Genomic DNA, 17764 nt, shown 5'->3' on the forward strand with positions numbered 1-17764 from the left:
CGTTGTAATGTTATGCCACAGACCAGAAAATAAATACCGGTTCTAAAAAAAAAGCCGCCTAAAAGTGCACCTTTTTTCTTTCTTTTTTCTTTTTTTTACTTTGTTTCAAAAAGAAGAAACCCAGCAAAGGTGGAGAAGCGCTGATGATCTCCATGGAGTGCTCCATTCCCCATTCGCAGCCAGACTTCATCTCCCTTGGCAAGTTTGAGCACTGCACTGTTTCCTGATGTGTCGGCTTTTCCTTTTGATTCATAGCTAAGAATGAATATTTTACAAACAGTTACTTTTCTTTTGTCAAAAGTGATCAAGCAAGTCACCTAAAATAAAACGCTAAGCCTAGAAAACACATTGTTTTGTTCAGAATAAAATCTCATCACAGGCTGCTGCCTCAGTATTGGTTTCCTTTGATTTGACTTGAAAATCATAGTAATTTTTCAAGTCATGTTTGATTTACTAGTCAAATTTTGCCACATATTTAACTGCATACTTTTTTTTTTTAATTCTGAAAGTTTTCCTTATGGATTTTCCTATGACACCCATGACAAGGGAGTTTATCATTTTAAATAGAAACCCACTCATTCCTCCTCAACTCATTTCTCATCCCCAATGGATTTCTCATTATGTCCTGTTTCTATGTGTTTTTCAGGCCACAAGTATTATTAGCTAGCAAAGCATTCACTGTTCTGTAACAGCAACAAGGTGACATTTTGGTAACCATTCCCTAAAAAAAGCCATTGAAAAGAAGGGGAGGTTCATGAATGCTTGGATCCTGGTTTGACTAAAAACCAGCTAGCTCTGCAAAAGACTGAAGTAGATTTCCCTCAAAGGATTCATTAAATAGGAAAGGTAATCATTGATAAGTGTAGGCCCAGATTTTTGTTTTATGTTTTTGTTTTATATGTAACCTTCTCTGTTTCAATTATCATTACTCTTAAATCTTAGCCTTTGATAATAAACGTATGACAAACAATGTATTGCTTTCACTATAAGCCTATCTCAGTGCTGTGATGTTATATTGGAGCTGATTCTCAGTTGAATTAAACAAGATGACGTGTGCACTGTCCTTTGAGGACAGCTTACCTGGTAATTTCTGTGAGTGTCCTGTGGTTAAGGACTGGATACTACAAAGGAATGCTTAAAGGGTGCTCAGGGATTGGGGTGCATTTATTGTTACCTGAAAGGCAAAGTAAGGGCTGCACACATACAAAATGGGAAATGACTCCATAGGAAAGAGTACCATAGAAAGGGATCTAGGGATCATAGTGTATTACAAGCTAAACATGAATCAACAGTGTAACACTTTTGCAAAAAAGAGCAAACATTCTAGGATGCATTAGCAGGAATGTTGCAAGCAAGACATGAGAAATAATTCTTCCACTCTACTCCGCACTGATTAGGCCTCAACTGGAGTATTGTGTGAGGAAAGATGTAGGCAAATTGGAGAAAGTCCAGAGAAGAGCAAAAAAAAAAAATGATTAAAGGCTTAGAAAACATGACCTATAATAAAGATTGAAAAAAATTGGGTTGGTTTAGTCTGGAGAATAGAAGACTGAGAGGGGACATGATAACAGTGTTCAAGTACATAACAGGTTGTTACAAGGAAGAGGAGAAAAATTGTTCTCCTTAACTGCTCAGGATAGGACAAGAAGCAATGGGCTTAAACTGCAGCAACGGCAATTTAGGATGGACATTAAGAAAAACTTCCTAACTGTCAGGGTAATTAAGCACTGGAATAGGTTTCTTAGGGAGGTTGTGGAATCTCCATCATTGCAGATTTTTAAGAGCAGGTTATACAGACACCTGTCAGGAATGGTTTAGATAATGCTTGATCTTGCCATAAGTTCAGGGGACTGAACTAGAAGACTTCTTGAGGTCCCTTCCAGTCCTACAATTCTATGATTCAATTCAGCACAAGCAAATCTTCCCATCACTGGAGGAAGAGGGGAAACAAAGTGACTCACAAACCTGGATAACCCTGGGAAGCATCACAGAAGGATCCCTCCATTTCTCACCCATCCAACTATCTACAAATTCCTAACCCTATGATGAGCAAGTGACTGGGTTCAAAGTCTGTTCTTTCAGATACAGCCAAGGGCTTCCAATTCCTGATCACATGAGTAAAATAAAGAATTCAAAATCTGTCCCTGAGGTTGCTGCAGCACTGGGAAGAGTGAAGGTTTAATTGAAGCCAATTAATCAGTTTCTGTTGAGGATTACTGACACTTGGGTGGCAATTGCTGGGCTAATAAGGCAATGGGCTCAGAAATTGGGAGGATATAAGTGGGAGGACAGGCAACCAAGGGAAGTTCAGAGAGCCAGCCTAGGCTGAGAAGAGAAGGCTGGAAATCTCCTCCTGCTATAAGCCTGCAATATGCTCTATTCTACTTTGCAAGGGAAGAATAAATACACACGTGATGAAATTGTAGCAACCTGATATGTGTTTGGGTAAGAGACCAAAAAACAGGCCAGCCAGTGCGGCATACCAGGTAGTGACTGGGCCACCCTGTGATACAATGACATTAAGTTCAGCACTTAGCCTTCTTACTAACCCACAGCACAGTAGCTGAAATGTCATCTTTCTTTAATGTAACAGTCTATTGTGGTAAAGATCACACACCTCTCAACTTACCTATATAAGCTGAAGACAGTATTACCATTGTGCATGAGATATACATACACTTCCTCCACATCCTCATGTTTCATCATACTGAAGGTGAAGAAATATACCCCTGAAAAAGATATCATGTGCAACATGCATGTGCGTTTTATATAGGTAGGTAGTAGGATACATTCCATAGATGTGTTTGTTAGTTAGAAAAGAGTAGATTTTGCCAAATCCGGGCCTCAGTGAAGTCAATGGGAGATTTCCCTTTGACTTCAGCCAGACCTAAATTTGATTAAATCAAGTTATTTTCCCCTGAGGAACAGAGGATCGTTGAATTCAAGTTCCAAATAAATAAATTCACTTGAAAATGGAAAAGTCTTCCCTCCCAGATGGAGAAGGAAATTGCTAATTCCAGTGACCTCCCCATCCCCTTTCCTTTTCCTACTTTCTTGCTTCTATCAACTCATTGCCTTCCCCTCTGCTCAACTCAGTCTCCACAATATCCTTTTTAAGCATATAGACAAACATGACACATGGCAAAAATCACCCTGATCACTTTGTGTGCTGTGTCCCTTTTATCTCACCCTTTGTCTTTTTTAGATTTTAGCTCTTCTGGGCAAAAATTGTATCTTTTTTCTGTGTTTGAAAGTACCTAGCTATATTGTGGATGCGATTTTGATATAAATAAGCAACAACAATAATAAGCTACATGGCCTGGAAGATAAATTACTATATGTGGCACTTTACAGACTATGGCTCTGATCTTGCAATGAGTGCTGTTTGGGCTGACCTCTGAGCCTGTGCAGAGATGGCTGCAGAATCATGGGCCTGACCTGGAAAAGTTAGATCACACACAAATCAAGGCTATCATCTGCCTGTGTGGATGGTAGATTCCATCTGTCCTGTAGTGTACATTTTGTTTTCATTCAGCAATTTGAAGGAAGTTGCAAAATGACCCAAAGAACTTTCAAATTCTTCATCATATCTTCATCAGAAATAATTCCTGAATCACTATCATCAGTCATGAATCATCATTCCCATATTTTTGTGATTTGCATGTATGATCTCCTACCATTTGTGAGGGAGACAGGTATTTACAGGAACCATCACGACTGACATCACGGTACAGTCTTAGAAAAGAAGTTAAGGATTAAGGACTTGATCCTGCAAACACTTAAGTAGGTGCATAACTTTACTCACACAACTAGCTCCATTAACCTCTAAGGGACCCTGTTATGAGTAAAGTTACACATGTGCTTAAGTGTCTGTGGGATCAGAGCCAAAACAGGCAGAGAGCCTGATTCTCATGGACACTACAGCTACTTTTTGCTGCTCTGGCAGTGTAAAGGAGTCATACAGTGAGTGGAAATGTGATTTGCGCCCACTTTAAAGTATAATTAAAGCAGTACAACTTTTGTGTTTAGACAAGGCCTCAGTGTAAAGAAGAACCAGGCACAGAGATCAAATGACCTGCTTATCCTTAAAAAATGGTCCTTCCACGTCAGGTGCGAACACTTTGCCAGTACAGTGTGTTAAAATTTGCACTGCCACCCACCTATGCTATACTTGTTCTGTAGATAAAAAGAGGCTCCAGTCTCTAAGGCTATACTCTTTCGCAGTATATGAACTCCAAAGTCATGTTTTAAAAACTCACCTCATTGTTATTCTAATCTTGAAGACAAAGAACAGTTGGTCTTATTTGAGAAAGAACTACTTAATGTTCCCTCAACTTTGTCTTCAATTCTAACTTCTCCAAAGTATGGCGAAGCCAGGAGTACTGGGAGCTAAATCCTAGTCCTATTGAAGTCAATAGCTAAACTTCCTTTCATTTTAATGGGACCAGGTTTGTCCTTTAATCAACATTTGATTGCCATTTACTACTTTGCTTCATAAATACTCACCGTTCACTGGGGCACCAAATCTACCAGTCATAACATCAAAGAAGTTTCCAACATTGGTTTCAACACTACTGAAGATTATCCCACTGTTCTGGTTGCTGAAATGAGTTGCCATAGAAGCCATGAATGCAATCTATAAAAATATAGGCCTTATTGAACCAGTGTTAATGAGCAGGAAAAGGAAAAATATAAAAACATGAGCTACAGGCTTTTTTCTGACATTTGCAGTATATTTATTTTCCTTACAAAGATGTTCTTTTAGGGTCTGATCCAACTGCCATTAAGTCCCAGTAACAAAACTCCTATTGAATTAAATTGCAGGAGGACTAGGCTCCTTAACTTCAATGGAACTATTCATGTTTGTGTGTGTGAAGTTAAGCACATGTGGATAAGTGTTTGCAGGTTAGGGTCTTAGTTTTAGATTTAACTTTTATTTTAAAATCTTAGAGCAATGTGATAGAAAAGCTATAATGTAATGTATGGTATTTTAGCATAAAAATGACAACAGTGGCTTGAGTAGGTTCCTCAACTCCATTTAATTCAGTTACTGCTTTTAACTCAATGTTAGCAGTAAATAAGGCTTAGTAAACCCCGTACACATTATCGTGTCTTTCCAGCTACTATCAGAGATGGCTTAAACAATTCTGAGGCCATGTGATTAGGGCCTCTCAAGCTGCAATGTCCAAGATTCAACTTTCCCATTCTCTACCATCTGCTCCAAATTTCTTTGACATGCCAGCTCAGGCTGCTGGGATGGACATAATAGGATGAAACTAAGAATGGGAAAAATTAGATTGACCATCAGGAGAAACTTCTTGACAGTGAGCTATATTAGGCTGTGGAAGAACGTTCCAAGCTAAGTGGTGAATGTCCCCTCATTTAGGAAATGTAAAACTACACTGAACAAAATACTAGAAAATGTCCTGTAGAAAACCAGTTTGCCTAGGCAGGGAAATGGGCCATCTCTTAGCTTCTAATCTCAAGGCAGCTCGGTACAGTGGACTGGGCATAGGACTGAGTGTCAGGAGACCTGGGTTCTAGAAGGTCACAAACTTGCTGTATGACTGGGCAAAACACTTACTTTCTGTGTCTCAGTTTCTGTGAAGTGCTTTGAGATTTATAGATAAGTGTTAAGTATTTATTATTATCATTAAGTTTCATGGGAATGGCTATTTTAATGAGATTTTGGCTGAACTAGAACCAGAAAAAAGATCCCTTCAGAATCAAAACCATAGAAGTAGGTTCAGATCCTGTGACTGAAATCCTAAGACACCCACCAGAAATTCAAATAGGTTCAGACTTGAGGTTCCAGTCTGGGCTGATCTCCCTTTTCCTGCACGCATTTGTTAGAGAGGAAAGCTGATAAAATTGAACTTAGTTAAGCTGATGCATTGATGTGAAGTAGTTGCAGTGATAATTTTATGCAATGGATTAATTTTTGTCCAAATACCATTTGAAATTCTAGTCAGCTCCAATCTGTTCTTCTGGAGTTAACCAGAAAAGTAAAAAATATGCTTCTTCCACCTCATCTCATTTCAACTTAACAGATCAGAATGGATCCATTCTTTTTTAAAATAGTCCTGGTTTTAAAAGCATTATACATAGGAACATTCTTCCTTTCTCGCCAGACCTCCTCTAACATTCCAAAGCAGAATCTAGTTTTAGAAACTTTTAGCCTATATTGGGTTGATACTTTTCAAGCAAAACTATGTTATAAACAATGGGAAAATTCTACTTAAAAACTGATAGCATGATATGACCCTGTATTATTCAGCAATTTTTTTAATTATCACCCAAACATATACATTAGGAATGGATCTGATAGCTAACTTCAAAGTTAGAAAAATATCCGTAAGGGAAATAATTGTAACAAGCATGTTTTTCAAGCCATAAAATTCCTCCCAACTAATGATTTTTATAAGCATTCTCCAGATACTTTGCTGCATTACAAATATCAATTAGTTCTGAAAAAACTCTTTCAAGCTGCATTTTATTCAATACAAGAACTCTATCTTGGTGCCACATTATAATTGAGAATTTAATTATACAGAATATCAGGAAATTCAAAGTTATTGCCACCACACTGCACATATGTAGCAATTTGTATGGGTGTATTTGCAGTTAATTTTCATGTCTTTTATGTGTATGCAAAAATGTAATTGAGTTATGGTTGTTGTAGAACCATAACTTTGAAATAAAGACAGCCCAAATTACAAAGTTTGGGTCTAAATTCATTTTTTTCCCAAAGTTAAGAAGTGTTTGGGTCCATTTGTACGTTCTACTTAGCTCCTTCAGTAGTGCACAGCGCTTGTGCTGGCCATGCTGCAGGACCCAGTGCTGGTGATACTGGATCATAAAGATGTTGGATGCTCTTAAGGCACCTAGGCCCAGCTTTTTAAAGGAATTTAGACATTGCTCCATTGAGTGCTGCAAGGCCTAGGTGATTTAGATAGTGATGCCCAATTTTCAAAAGTGATTTAGGTTCTTAGGCTCCTAAGTCCCATTGACTTTCAACAAGACTTGGGGCTTGTCTAGATGGTGAGTCAGTGCACAGCAAGCTGGGGTGTAAATCTAGAATGACTAGCGTGCCGTCCACTAACTATGTGTGTGGATTCTGCTACTGCATGCTAAAAGTCCCTAGTGCACTTTGATCTACTCCAGAAGTAGGACGGTGTGCTAGAGAACTTTTAGTGTGCAGCAACAGAGTCCACACAGACGGCACGCTACTCATTCTAGATTTACACCCCAGCTTGCTGGGCACTAACTCACTATTTAGATAAGCCCTAAATCTTGTGCACTGCAGATTTACACTCCAATTTGCCATGTGCTAATTTTCCATACAGACAAGAACTCAGGCTCCTAATTACTTTTGAAAATGGACTGAGTCATCTAAGTCACCTAGGACCAAATTTTTAGGACTATTTAGAAGCCTAAAGATGCAGATAGGTTGATTAGTGGGATTTTCAGAAGTGCCTAGATGCTTTTGATAATCCCATTAGGGGTAACACTGCATCTTTAGGCATTTAAATACCTTTAAATAGCTCTCCCTTACGCCTTGCCACACTGACTGGAGCAGCCATCTAAAGAACTGTAAAATCTGGGCCCTCGTGCCTCTTGGGTTTTTTTTGTTTGTTCGTTTGTTTTTTAACATGAACCAGAAAGTGCACCGATATGGATGCATGTTTATACAAAATGTGATTGTATCATTTATTGTTCTTTTATCATGTGCAAATTACCTGAAAACAGGCAATAAATAGGTATTCCAGTTTGAGGGGTTTATCCTCTGTCCAAGAAAACATTTCTCTGCTAGCTTTTAACAATAAAGATATATCTTTATTCTGACCTGACAACACTCTTTTTCAGGATGACTCTGGCAATACTTGCAGGACATGTTTCTCAATAATGACAAATAGTGTGTGTATTACACCATATTTTTTGTTGTTCAATTATATGTGGGTTTGATATATAACTGTATTAGGGTAATTGGGTGCTGTCTTTGAGAGGGGAAAACTACATTGTAAAACACATGCTAAAGCCTTTGTACCTGAAGCTCTGGTGGAATCCCAGGGTAACCTTTCTCTCCTTTTGGTCCATGATGACCACGATCTCCCCTTGGTCCCAGGTCTCCTTTGTCTCCTTTGTCACCTTTGGCTCCTTCACTGCCAGGTGCTCCATTATTTCCATTGTTTCCATGGTTTCCTTTAAATAATCAAAGCTTTCTGGTCAGTTCAAATAATTTCTCTCTCTCTTATATATAAAAAATCATTTCTGTGATAGGGTGCTTCCCTTCCCATGCCCACTCTATAAAACAAAACCTCTTTTCAATACACGAAGACTCATATTGAGATGCCAGGGAATAAAGAATGGGGCTAAGATGGTGGATTTAAGAGGGTTTCGGATTTTGGTGGGGGGGAACGTTATAAAAAAAAGTGCAAATACCTTTGAGGAATAAAGATCATGTGACCTAGGTGCTGGTTTATAAAACTGCAGACTTCTCAGACCATTGCCTGATTTTAATGGTAGCTCTTAATAGTAGAGGATCTGGAGACAGCTAGTGAACAGAGCATTTCAGGGCTCTCAAAAGTAAAGGTGGTTTGGTAGTTGAGTACACTGAATAGTTTAGATTTGTTTTGATTTTCCCTTTGAATAAAGACTTGCTGTTTGAACAGTTGGGTTTTTCCTCTAAGCAACCCTGAAAAGCAGCTTACTAGCCGCCTTCAAATGCATCTGCACAATCAGAACTGATTTGGGCAAAGAATGACTTAGTCTTTGGGGAGCTTTTCCACAGGCCAGCTAGTGCAGCCAATTCTGTCTATGTTTCAGGCTATGGGTGACTAGTTTGGTTTGAAGAAGCTGCTTATATTACTTTATATAAGGGTAGGAAAAGGCAAAGGATCCATGATGAAATTTTGCTGGTTCAATTTGAAAATTATAACAGTCCTCCTTACATAAGCAGCTACTGCGGTATTTGTCATATTACTTACACTTCCCAGCATTTGCTTGAGAAATTGCTGGTATACTGAGCAACCATCTGTGGCAACTGAACAAGAACTGCAAGACAAAAAGCGCCCTATCACCTGCAAATGAACACTTTTCACAAAACAATCACTATATATTTGACCTCTCAGTCTTTTATCCTAAAAAGAAACCTGCTGTCACAACCAGGACATTGAGCAATCTAACCTAATGGTAAGAGCAGGAGTCAGGCCAGATCAGAGATCAGGAGATCAGACAGGCCAGAGGGCAAAACCAACAGTCTAGTGTCAGGCAGGTTACCAGGAGGTCAGTTGCAGGAGCAGGTATTGCTGGAGAAGCAGTCCTAAAGCAGGGGAAATCCAGTTGTACAGACAACTTCCTGTTCCTGTGATTGGTTTAAATAAAAACTAGGCACCAACCAGGACCCGCCAGTGTTCCACCAATCAGATCCCAGGACTGGAGTCTTCTGACCGAGTTCAGCTTCTATTCTGACATCTATTAGTACATCACTGGCTGGCAGGTTGGCATTTACTAGATCCTGAGAGCCCTGTAGACCAGGGTTCATGACATCTGCACATCACCTTCAAATGATGACCCTGGGAGCTTAAATTCATAACTTTGTTATATATTAAAATCATGGACTGAATAGAGACACCGGATTTATGGTTTATTGCAACAAGCTATGACCCACTAACACCCCCCACACACAAACACACACACACACACACCAGCTTTTTCCCCCTCTCCTTTCCCCTCTAAGACTGGAAAGGTGTTTTGAATGGTCCCTTAAAATATATGACAATTACTTATGCTAAACAATTTGTTCCACTTTCTATTTAGCTGTGACACTTGTTTCCCAGACCTGAAGAAGAGCTTGAAAACTTGGCTCTCTCACCAACAGAAGTTGGTCTAGTAAAAGATATTACCTCACCCACCTTGCCTCTCTTATATCTGGGGACCAACATGGCTACAACAACACTGCATAGAGCACTGTCCTTTAATGTCAGTAAGGTACTTATGTGGCCTTATTGCTGTAATATCTGAGCAAATCACAATCTTTAGTATAATTATCCTCATAATACCTCTGTGAGGCAGGGACATATTATTATCTCCATTCTACATATGGGGAACTGAAACACAGAGCAAATAACTGATTTGCCCAAGGTCACAAAGGAAGCCTGATGGAACAGAGATTTGAACCTATGTCTCCCAAGTCCCACTATAGCACCTGAACAACTGGACCATCCTTTTCCAATTAATTTAATTAATGTATGAATCAAATATTTGCACTTGAAGTTCTGTGCTAACAGTGGCTAAGGCTGTGTGAACCACCAGCACAGACCCATTTACTCCAGTTAGGATTGCATAGGATGTGTTGTAGATCAGCACTGAATCTGACCCCATAGGGTCTTCCTTTAGTCATATAGGTTCAGCCCCCGCAGGAGCCAAATGGTCAAATTCTGTGCTATTATCATGCTACCACACTGATTTAACTGGTGTAAATAGTCTGTAAATCAGCACTGAATTTGGCCAAGTTGTAGCTTCACATTGGACAAGGAAAGAAATAGGTCCCCATATGGCAAAATACAATCTCATGTATTTCCCGTATACTGACTTGCACTGTTAAGCGGGGTGGTGTGGAGGGTGTAATGCAAAACATGATACCATTTTCTAAGCTGCCAAATACTTACAACTTTACTTTCCCTAAATAAAAAGTTACATTTTTGTATGACAAGTCTCACCACGACATTTCCCCTGTACATGTCTGTAGAGTTATGTAGTATTTATGTAGAGTAAAGGATTGATGGCTGATTCACATAATAAATCTTATTTACAACAGGCTCATGCCAAAAAATGTCAAAGTAACATGCTGGGTTTTTTTTTTTTTTTTACATTTTTGCCAGCCAAAGCTGCTTATTTAAACATTTTATACAGCACAGTATGTCACACACCTCACCATTACTGGAAACTGCTACCACCAGAATATCAACAACCAGCTCAAAGAAAGATTTTCTGATCTACTTTAATGAGGATACCAGAATCAGAGTTACTGTCAGCAACATGTAGAAAGAGACAGAAAGAAAGAAAGTAGTGAATGAGTAATTAAAAAAAAAAGCCAGGCTGCTGAGGCAAACTACCCAGACTGTGACACACTCCTACATTATCAGAATTGTGTTATAAATCATCATTTTCAAATTAATAAAGAGAATTGCTAAATTAAACCTAAACCACTGCCTCACCATCCTTTCACCTTCCACATCTCCCTCTCTTTTCATTCCCACACACACACAAACACAGCACCAAATTCTGCTCCCTACTAGTGTGCTGTGTTTTTCTATGCACAAGAGAAATCATATTCTGTCTGTCAAACCTGTTTTTATTTTACATTAAGAAAGGCAAGAAAGAAAGAACAAAAGTGAGTTTTCCATGAGAGAGTGCTGTGTAGGTGTGCCTCCTCTGTAAATGTTTGCAGCACATCTGGGGAAGAAATGGCTTTTGTCTTGGAAATTTACAAATTATTTGCAAAACAAAGAAAACAAAAAACAAATATTCACCGCAGGGTGCATCCCCTTAATTTCAGTGGAAGTTTCACTCATACAACAAAAAACAGAATTTAGCTTATAAACTATAAGAAATACATCACTTTCATTAATGGTGGATCCATTAGATATTAATTTTATTAGCAATTGGTTTTTATTAGATAGAAACCTGACTCAAATATCCCCACTCAGGTTATGGGAAAGTTTGGATCTGGATCCAGATCCAGATCCTGATCCAGATCCAAGCTCTGTTGCTTGGGCCAATCTCTGATTTTAACAGATCACAAACTGCAGTTAGACTGATCTGAAATCCTTTGGAATTTCAGTTTTACCTGGCATCCCAGCAGGCCCTGGAGGTCCTGGTGTCCCCTGATACCCTCGAAATCCAAATTCTCCACGGCAGCAGCTACTGCAATCTGGATGTTGAGGTCCACTTTGAGGGGGCTGAGTGCAAAAACATAGGTTTTAAATAAACCATTCATAGAGTGTATTTGCTATATATACATATGCATCCTGATAGCAAGGTCTTCATTATAGCCCCCTGTTTGTACATGCTCACAAATTTTCTGAACATCTCTCCTTTGGGGCTGAAATCTTCCATGCCTGGTCTCTCCCTAAAGAGGTTGGTTTTGAAATGTTTCCATTGTTTTTGAGTTACAACATCATTTTATATTAGTTTCCCCATTTGAAAAGATATTTTTAAATAAATAAGATCAAGTAACTAAAAAATGGCAGAACTTTTAAACATGGGTCCCAATAATGCATTTTGCTATATGCAGGCAAACCGCAGTGCCTGCATAGATTCTCATTGTCTTCAGTGGCACTTGGTTGCTGGCATGCTAATCTGCAGGCAAAAAGCTGCAGGATCAGGGCCTTGGGCTTCAACGTGGAGAACTTACTCTGCTAAATCTGAAGCAATGTGAGAGCAGATTTTCAAAACCGTGTGTGCGAAAGCACACGTGCAAACTCTAATTCATGCACAAAAAGTGGATGTGCATGGGTAAAGAAGGAGTTGTGAGGATGTGAGTCAGGCATGTGCAAGAATACTCAGGCACATTTGAAAATCTAAACCTCATATGGAAAGATAACATTTGGGGCATTTGGTTATACTCTGTGTGTGTTATGATGGAATCTTACACAATATGTTATTCACATGATGAATGCAACAATGTATCAGCAAAAATATATTTAGCATGAGTTACATACAGTAACATTTATTGTAGTAATAAAGCTTGATAACATCTTACATTTATATAGAGCTTTTCATCACAAAGGAATCCCAATTTATGTTATGCCTACTCAGGTAGCTTCACATTCACGCACTGGTAGATTTCATAATTGCAAGTGGTTTTCTAATAATCATTCATATTGATTCAGTAAAATTGCAAGGATTGTGATGAGTTAGTTGAAGTCAAACTTCTCCTCTTTCTTTCTGGAAAATAAGCCTCAAACCCTCAATCCACAACTTAAAGAATAGCAGCCCAAGTCCACTTATATAATAGGTGGACTGGGCAACCTGCTCATGTCAGGTTCTTAAATAGGTGACTTTGGTGCATTATATGAATTTCAAAGCACCTGCAGAAAAAGCTGGCAATTCCCTTTATCACTTGATGCTGATGTTCCAAATAGTGCAAAACTCATTTGCAATCTCAACACACAAATCCTATTCTAGTCTATCAGAATTTTTGAAAAATAGCTTCGAACAGACTAATCCTATATTGGAAAAAATAATGAATGTGCAATGAGGTAAGAAAGAAATTCCATCTAGTTACAAAATTGACAAATGACACAAATTTGGCTCAGTTAATTTATGTCACCAGAATCCTTAGTTTTTCCTGTATGGATTGGAGATCATGAAGGATAAAATAAGTACTTCAGGAAGTGATACTTTGGTAGGTAGAACTCTTTTCTCTGGCCCAGTTCAGAACCAATCCTTATCACTGAGCCAGGGAACAAGCTGCTATCTGATACATGATTCTGAAGACCTTCTGACCTCCTGAGGTCATTAAGGATTCCATGGCAATTTTTGTAAGACTAGTCGTGTTAGAGCCAGTATCTGAAATTCAGGTTGATTAACTGTCATCTGTTGACGTAAATTCTCTCTGCAGTTTCAGCTGGAGATGATATTTTTCACTTCCTGTCAACAACAGTTATGTGTAGCTGTGCAGTGTTAAATCTCTGCTATGTCCCATGCGAGAGGTGGCTGCATTTCAGTAGTGTGAAAGGTTTCTCTATGATAAATATAACTTCCTGAGCCATTTGGAATTATGTGTGTATGTTTTCCTGTTTCCATTCTACAAACCAACTACGGACTCATTTGCTAATTCATAGAATTTTAATCAATAGCACTAAATATGCAAATTAACCAAGAAGAACAAGGCAAAGTAGAAAAGTGGATAAAGGGAGCAGGATTAGAGGAAAAAAGGGACTGGTGTGACTAATTTCTGTCACATTTCCAGCATTCTATGGGTGCCTCATGTCTTAGGCCAGAAGTAGAGAGAAGAGGCTGAGGGAAAAGGAAGAGTGAGAGATGTGGGGTACTTAAAATGGTAAAAATGCAAGTGGTCACTTTAATTTTGATGCGGGTCAGGGCTCAGACCCTGCTTACAGACAAGGGGCTCTGTAGGGAAATGTGCGACCCTGACCTTTGAAATGAGATCTGAAGATTCATTTAGACCCATTTGTCAAAGTCCTTATAAAGTTTATTCCATGGCAAACCTGTAATTGTTTTCCTGAACATGAATTGAATTCAGTAGCTTGTGAAAAGCATCTGGCACACACATTTTCTGGGACAGACAGGAGATTAGAATGAAGATACTTGCTAGGTTTCTGAACATTATACATTTGGATTTTCTTAGATTAACAGCTAGGAAATCTGTCAGTTTAGGAGGCAGCTCTTAATACTAGATAGACAACAAATATTTTCTAATTCGAACCTGTGGACCAACCATAACTGGAGACACAGACATTTTCCATTTCCTGCTGGCTTTCTTTAAGGTTTAATTTTCTTTGTCCAAAACAAGAAGTTAAACAAACACCTTCCACAATGGGTCCTGCTCTGAAGAAGATTGCATCTGTATCTGTCCCACACATATTGTCAGCTACAGTGCTTGTGGAAATCATGCTACTCAGCTCATATGTGTGGAAAATTCAGCATAGGGAGAGATTTGCCCATTCCCTATGGCTCATCTTTGTCATCTCACAAGCTCCTTAAACAGCTGGGGGAAGAATTCTCCTGGCACAGTCATTGCATAAAACAGCTGGAGACAATGGGGACATTCTCGGGGCAAGACATCCCCAATGCATATGCAGCTACAGAGATTCTCAGCTGTTGCAAATGGCAAAGCAACTCAAAGGAACATAGCTGCTGACTGCTCTGCTTTACATTGAGGGCCCCAAGGATCCTTGGAGCAGTCCAAAATTGGGTGGACCCAAAAGCATCTTAAAACCACCGTTGCGCCCCTCTACCTGAGAATCCACATACACTAGTGATGGAAAAGACCTGTGAAATCAGCCATTCCATGCTGGAATACCCCCATTGTCCATCTCATTTTAAGTGAGCCAAGAATTGGGTTTGCAACACTTCCCCTGGGAGATTATTTTTCCAGACACAGGAATGGTGGGTGTAACTGACCTAAAGTCAACTGTGTGTCAGTTGGCTGAGTCCCTCTCGCCCAGTAAATAGTCCCATTGGTGTAAGTGTAAACATCATCTAAATACTTGGTGCCAAATTTTATCATTGGGTATACAGGCAGTCACCATTGACTTCCATTGCACTAGATGTCAGATGGCTGAATTTGGCCTTTTGTGTTAACTGTAACAAAACTGCATTAAAGTATGTATCACAAAAAATAAATTAAAAGGCAATTCTTAAAGCACAGGCCACTAGCTCTTGAGCTAAAGGAGAATCTTCTTTAATTATTAGCAGCATTGGGTCTAGGCTATACAGTTGCACAGTATTACATTCAGTAGCAGGAAGTGGAACGCACAAACACTAGCAGGCTCATTATAATATACCCTCACTGGTACAGTGTTTATGTATAGAAGTTCAATTTAATGTAAATTAAATGAAATATGTTTTCCTGATTTTGCTGGGAGAACAGTTCCGTAACAAAGAAAGTGTATATGCTACGCAGTGTAACTATTTAACTGTAGGAAATGTTGTTGCAGCATTTGAACTTAGTGTCATGTTTTGTTATATCTCAATCTGCTTCAGTTCCTTAAGCCCATCACAATTACCTAAAAATCAAAACTCATCTCTACTTGTCATGAAATAATTATTATCCATCCCATATCTGTCTCTTTCTGCTTTGGGAATTCAGGATCCAGGGTTGAGACTGAAAAAAAAATTATATAATACTATCACCTGAAATGTAAAGACTCAGTCATTTGCATTCAGTAGGGGAAATAAAACTAATTTTTACTGGCTGTAAAACAGAGTAGACAACAAAAGCTTCAGCCCATAGCATATGTAAAACTTTCCATATTGTTTACTGCTCAATAAAACTTCAATTTATCCCCTTCAACATTTTCCCTTTAAAAAATAATCTGGATTGCAGTATTTTACATATGACTACATGAGGTAATTTTCCGTTTTCAGGGAGCTAATGACTAGAATATATAAAATGATATGTAAAATGCATAATAAGAGATCCCTAATAACAAGCAGACTCTACAGTCAATTTAAGAAGCATTAATTCCAGGGTTTTTTTCACCAAAATAAAAAGGGCAGCAAATAGACATATAGCATGTTATATCATACCTATTTAGGTCTCAAACTCAATATTACTGCCAGAATTTAAAAACAGAACAAAACCAAAACCCTACTTAAAAGATAACAGTCACAAATATTCACTCGTTCATTAAATGATTTTTTCAAGCTCAAAAGGATATATTTTTCTATATATAAATTTCAAGTAAACTGGGATTTTTTCTGCCAGTTGAACAGTATCCTTCAGAACATCATCTATTTACCAATTTCATCATTTTTCTTCACATGCAAACAATGTAACAAATATATTATAAACCCTTTAGTCTGCTAGAAAAAATATTCTGCAGTAATTGAGAATCTGTATCTCACCATATCTGACTGCATAAGATCAAAGTTTCACCAGAACAGTGGGCTGCTGGCTATGTTCTCATTGCCCGCACACCACTGTTGGCTCTACCAGTTCATTAAAAGATTCTGTGAAGCAACCCAGTAGCATACAGACCAATAAGCAGCATTAATAAACTTCTTCTCAAATGTATCACTAATAATCTTAGAAAAATCAGATTTCAAAGTTATCCTTAGAAGATTAATTCAGAGTACCTGGACTCTGTCTGAGGTAGTCTGTGCTACATCATCTACCTCTGGTCTCTGGGCTTTTTGGTCTGTAGAAGTGCTATTATCATCAATAGTCGACTCTATAAGTTGACTCCGCTGTTTCAATATTTCCCTGCTGCTGGAACCTTTATGGCCAGTCTGGTGGTGACTTTGCAATACTTTGGCCACCGCTTTATTAGATCTTCTGCTCACCTCCATGAATTCATCTTGACACAGGCAAAATGGAATTAAAAATAAAGCCAGCAGATACCAGGTGATGAAATCCTTCACTGCCATGTTACTCAAAATAACAGCTTCTCAAGAGTCCAGAAAATGTCTTTTAGAAGGAGAAGCCTCTTTGCTGCATCGGTAGTTATGTGGTTCTTTCAGCTCTTTCCACGCTTAAGCTTGACACTTAGACTGGTACCAAGTTTTATATGTATGTGCGCAATAAATAGAACCATGGAAAAACCAAAATGACCGGATCCTTCATCCAAAAATCAGTCATGCCTCCTTAAACAAACCAAGCATTATTCACCACTTCACTACCACAAGGAAAATTGATTTGTATGCTGGAAATGGCCACCACATTTAATGGACCCCTATGGTTTTTATTTGAGAGCATTTAAAAATGTGACACTTCTGAGAGTGGGGAAGGACATGTTTTCATTTAAGTGTGAAGAAATGTGATAGAAATGGAGAACATGTGGCTAACGGTTTATGTTCCTTGATTAGACATGGACAGGCTATGAATTCACACTCTGAAATATCTTTCAGACACAGTCATCTTCTTTATTTGCCAAGAAACTCACACACATGACTGCATCAGTTCAGGCAGAAAAATCATCCAAGAGCAATTAGGAAACAAAAGTACAAGAGAAACTTTTGCACAGGATTCTGACTTGATGTCTATTTCTGACTATGCTTTTCATTCACTAAT

The 17764-nt window shown here is 38.6% G+C and overlaps 1 protein-coding gene across 1 annotated transcript; it reads right to left on the reverse strand.

The window, feature by feature from the left end:
* Nucleotides 1–80: 80 nt before the first annotated feature.
* On the reverse strand, nucleotides 81–17121 carry C1QTNF3 (C1q and TNF related 3). Its single transcript, XM_067545493.1, has 6 exons — nucleotides 16831–17121; nucleotides 11852–11963; nucleotides 8048–8202; nucleotides 4507–4636; nucleotides 2630–2729; nucleotides 81–255 (listed from the first exon to the last, which is right to left on the reverse strand). The coding sequence occupies exons 1-6, from the start codon at nucleotides 17119–17121 to the stop codon at nucleotides 96–98; spliced, it is 948 nt and encodes a 315-aa protein (XP_067401594.1). The 3' UTR covers nucleotides 81–95.
* Nucleotides 17122–17764: the final 643 nt, after the last annotated feature.

Source organism: Emydura macquarii, unplaced genomic scaffold (assembly GCF_026122565.2).
Source record: "Emydura macquarii macquarii isolate MOO-44397 ecotype Brisbane River unplaced genomic scaffold, CSIRO-AGI_Emac_v2 contig_1045, whole genome shotgun sequence".
In the NCBI taxonomy this organism is placed as follows: Eukaryota; Metazoa; Chordata; order Testudines; family Chelidae; genus Emydura; species Emydura macquarii.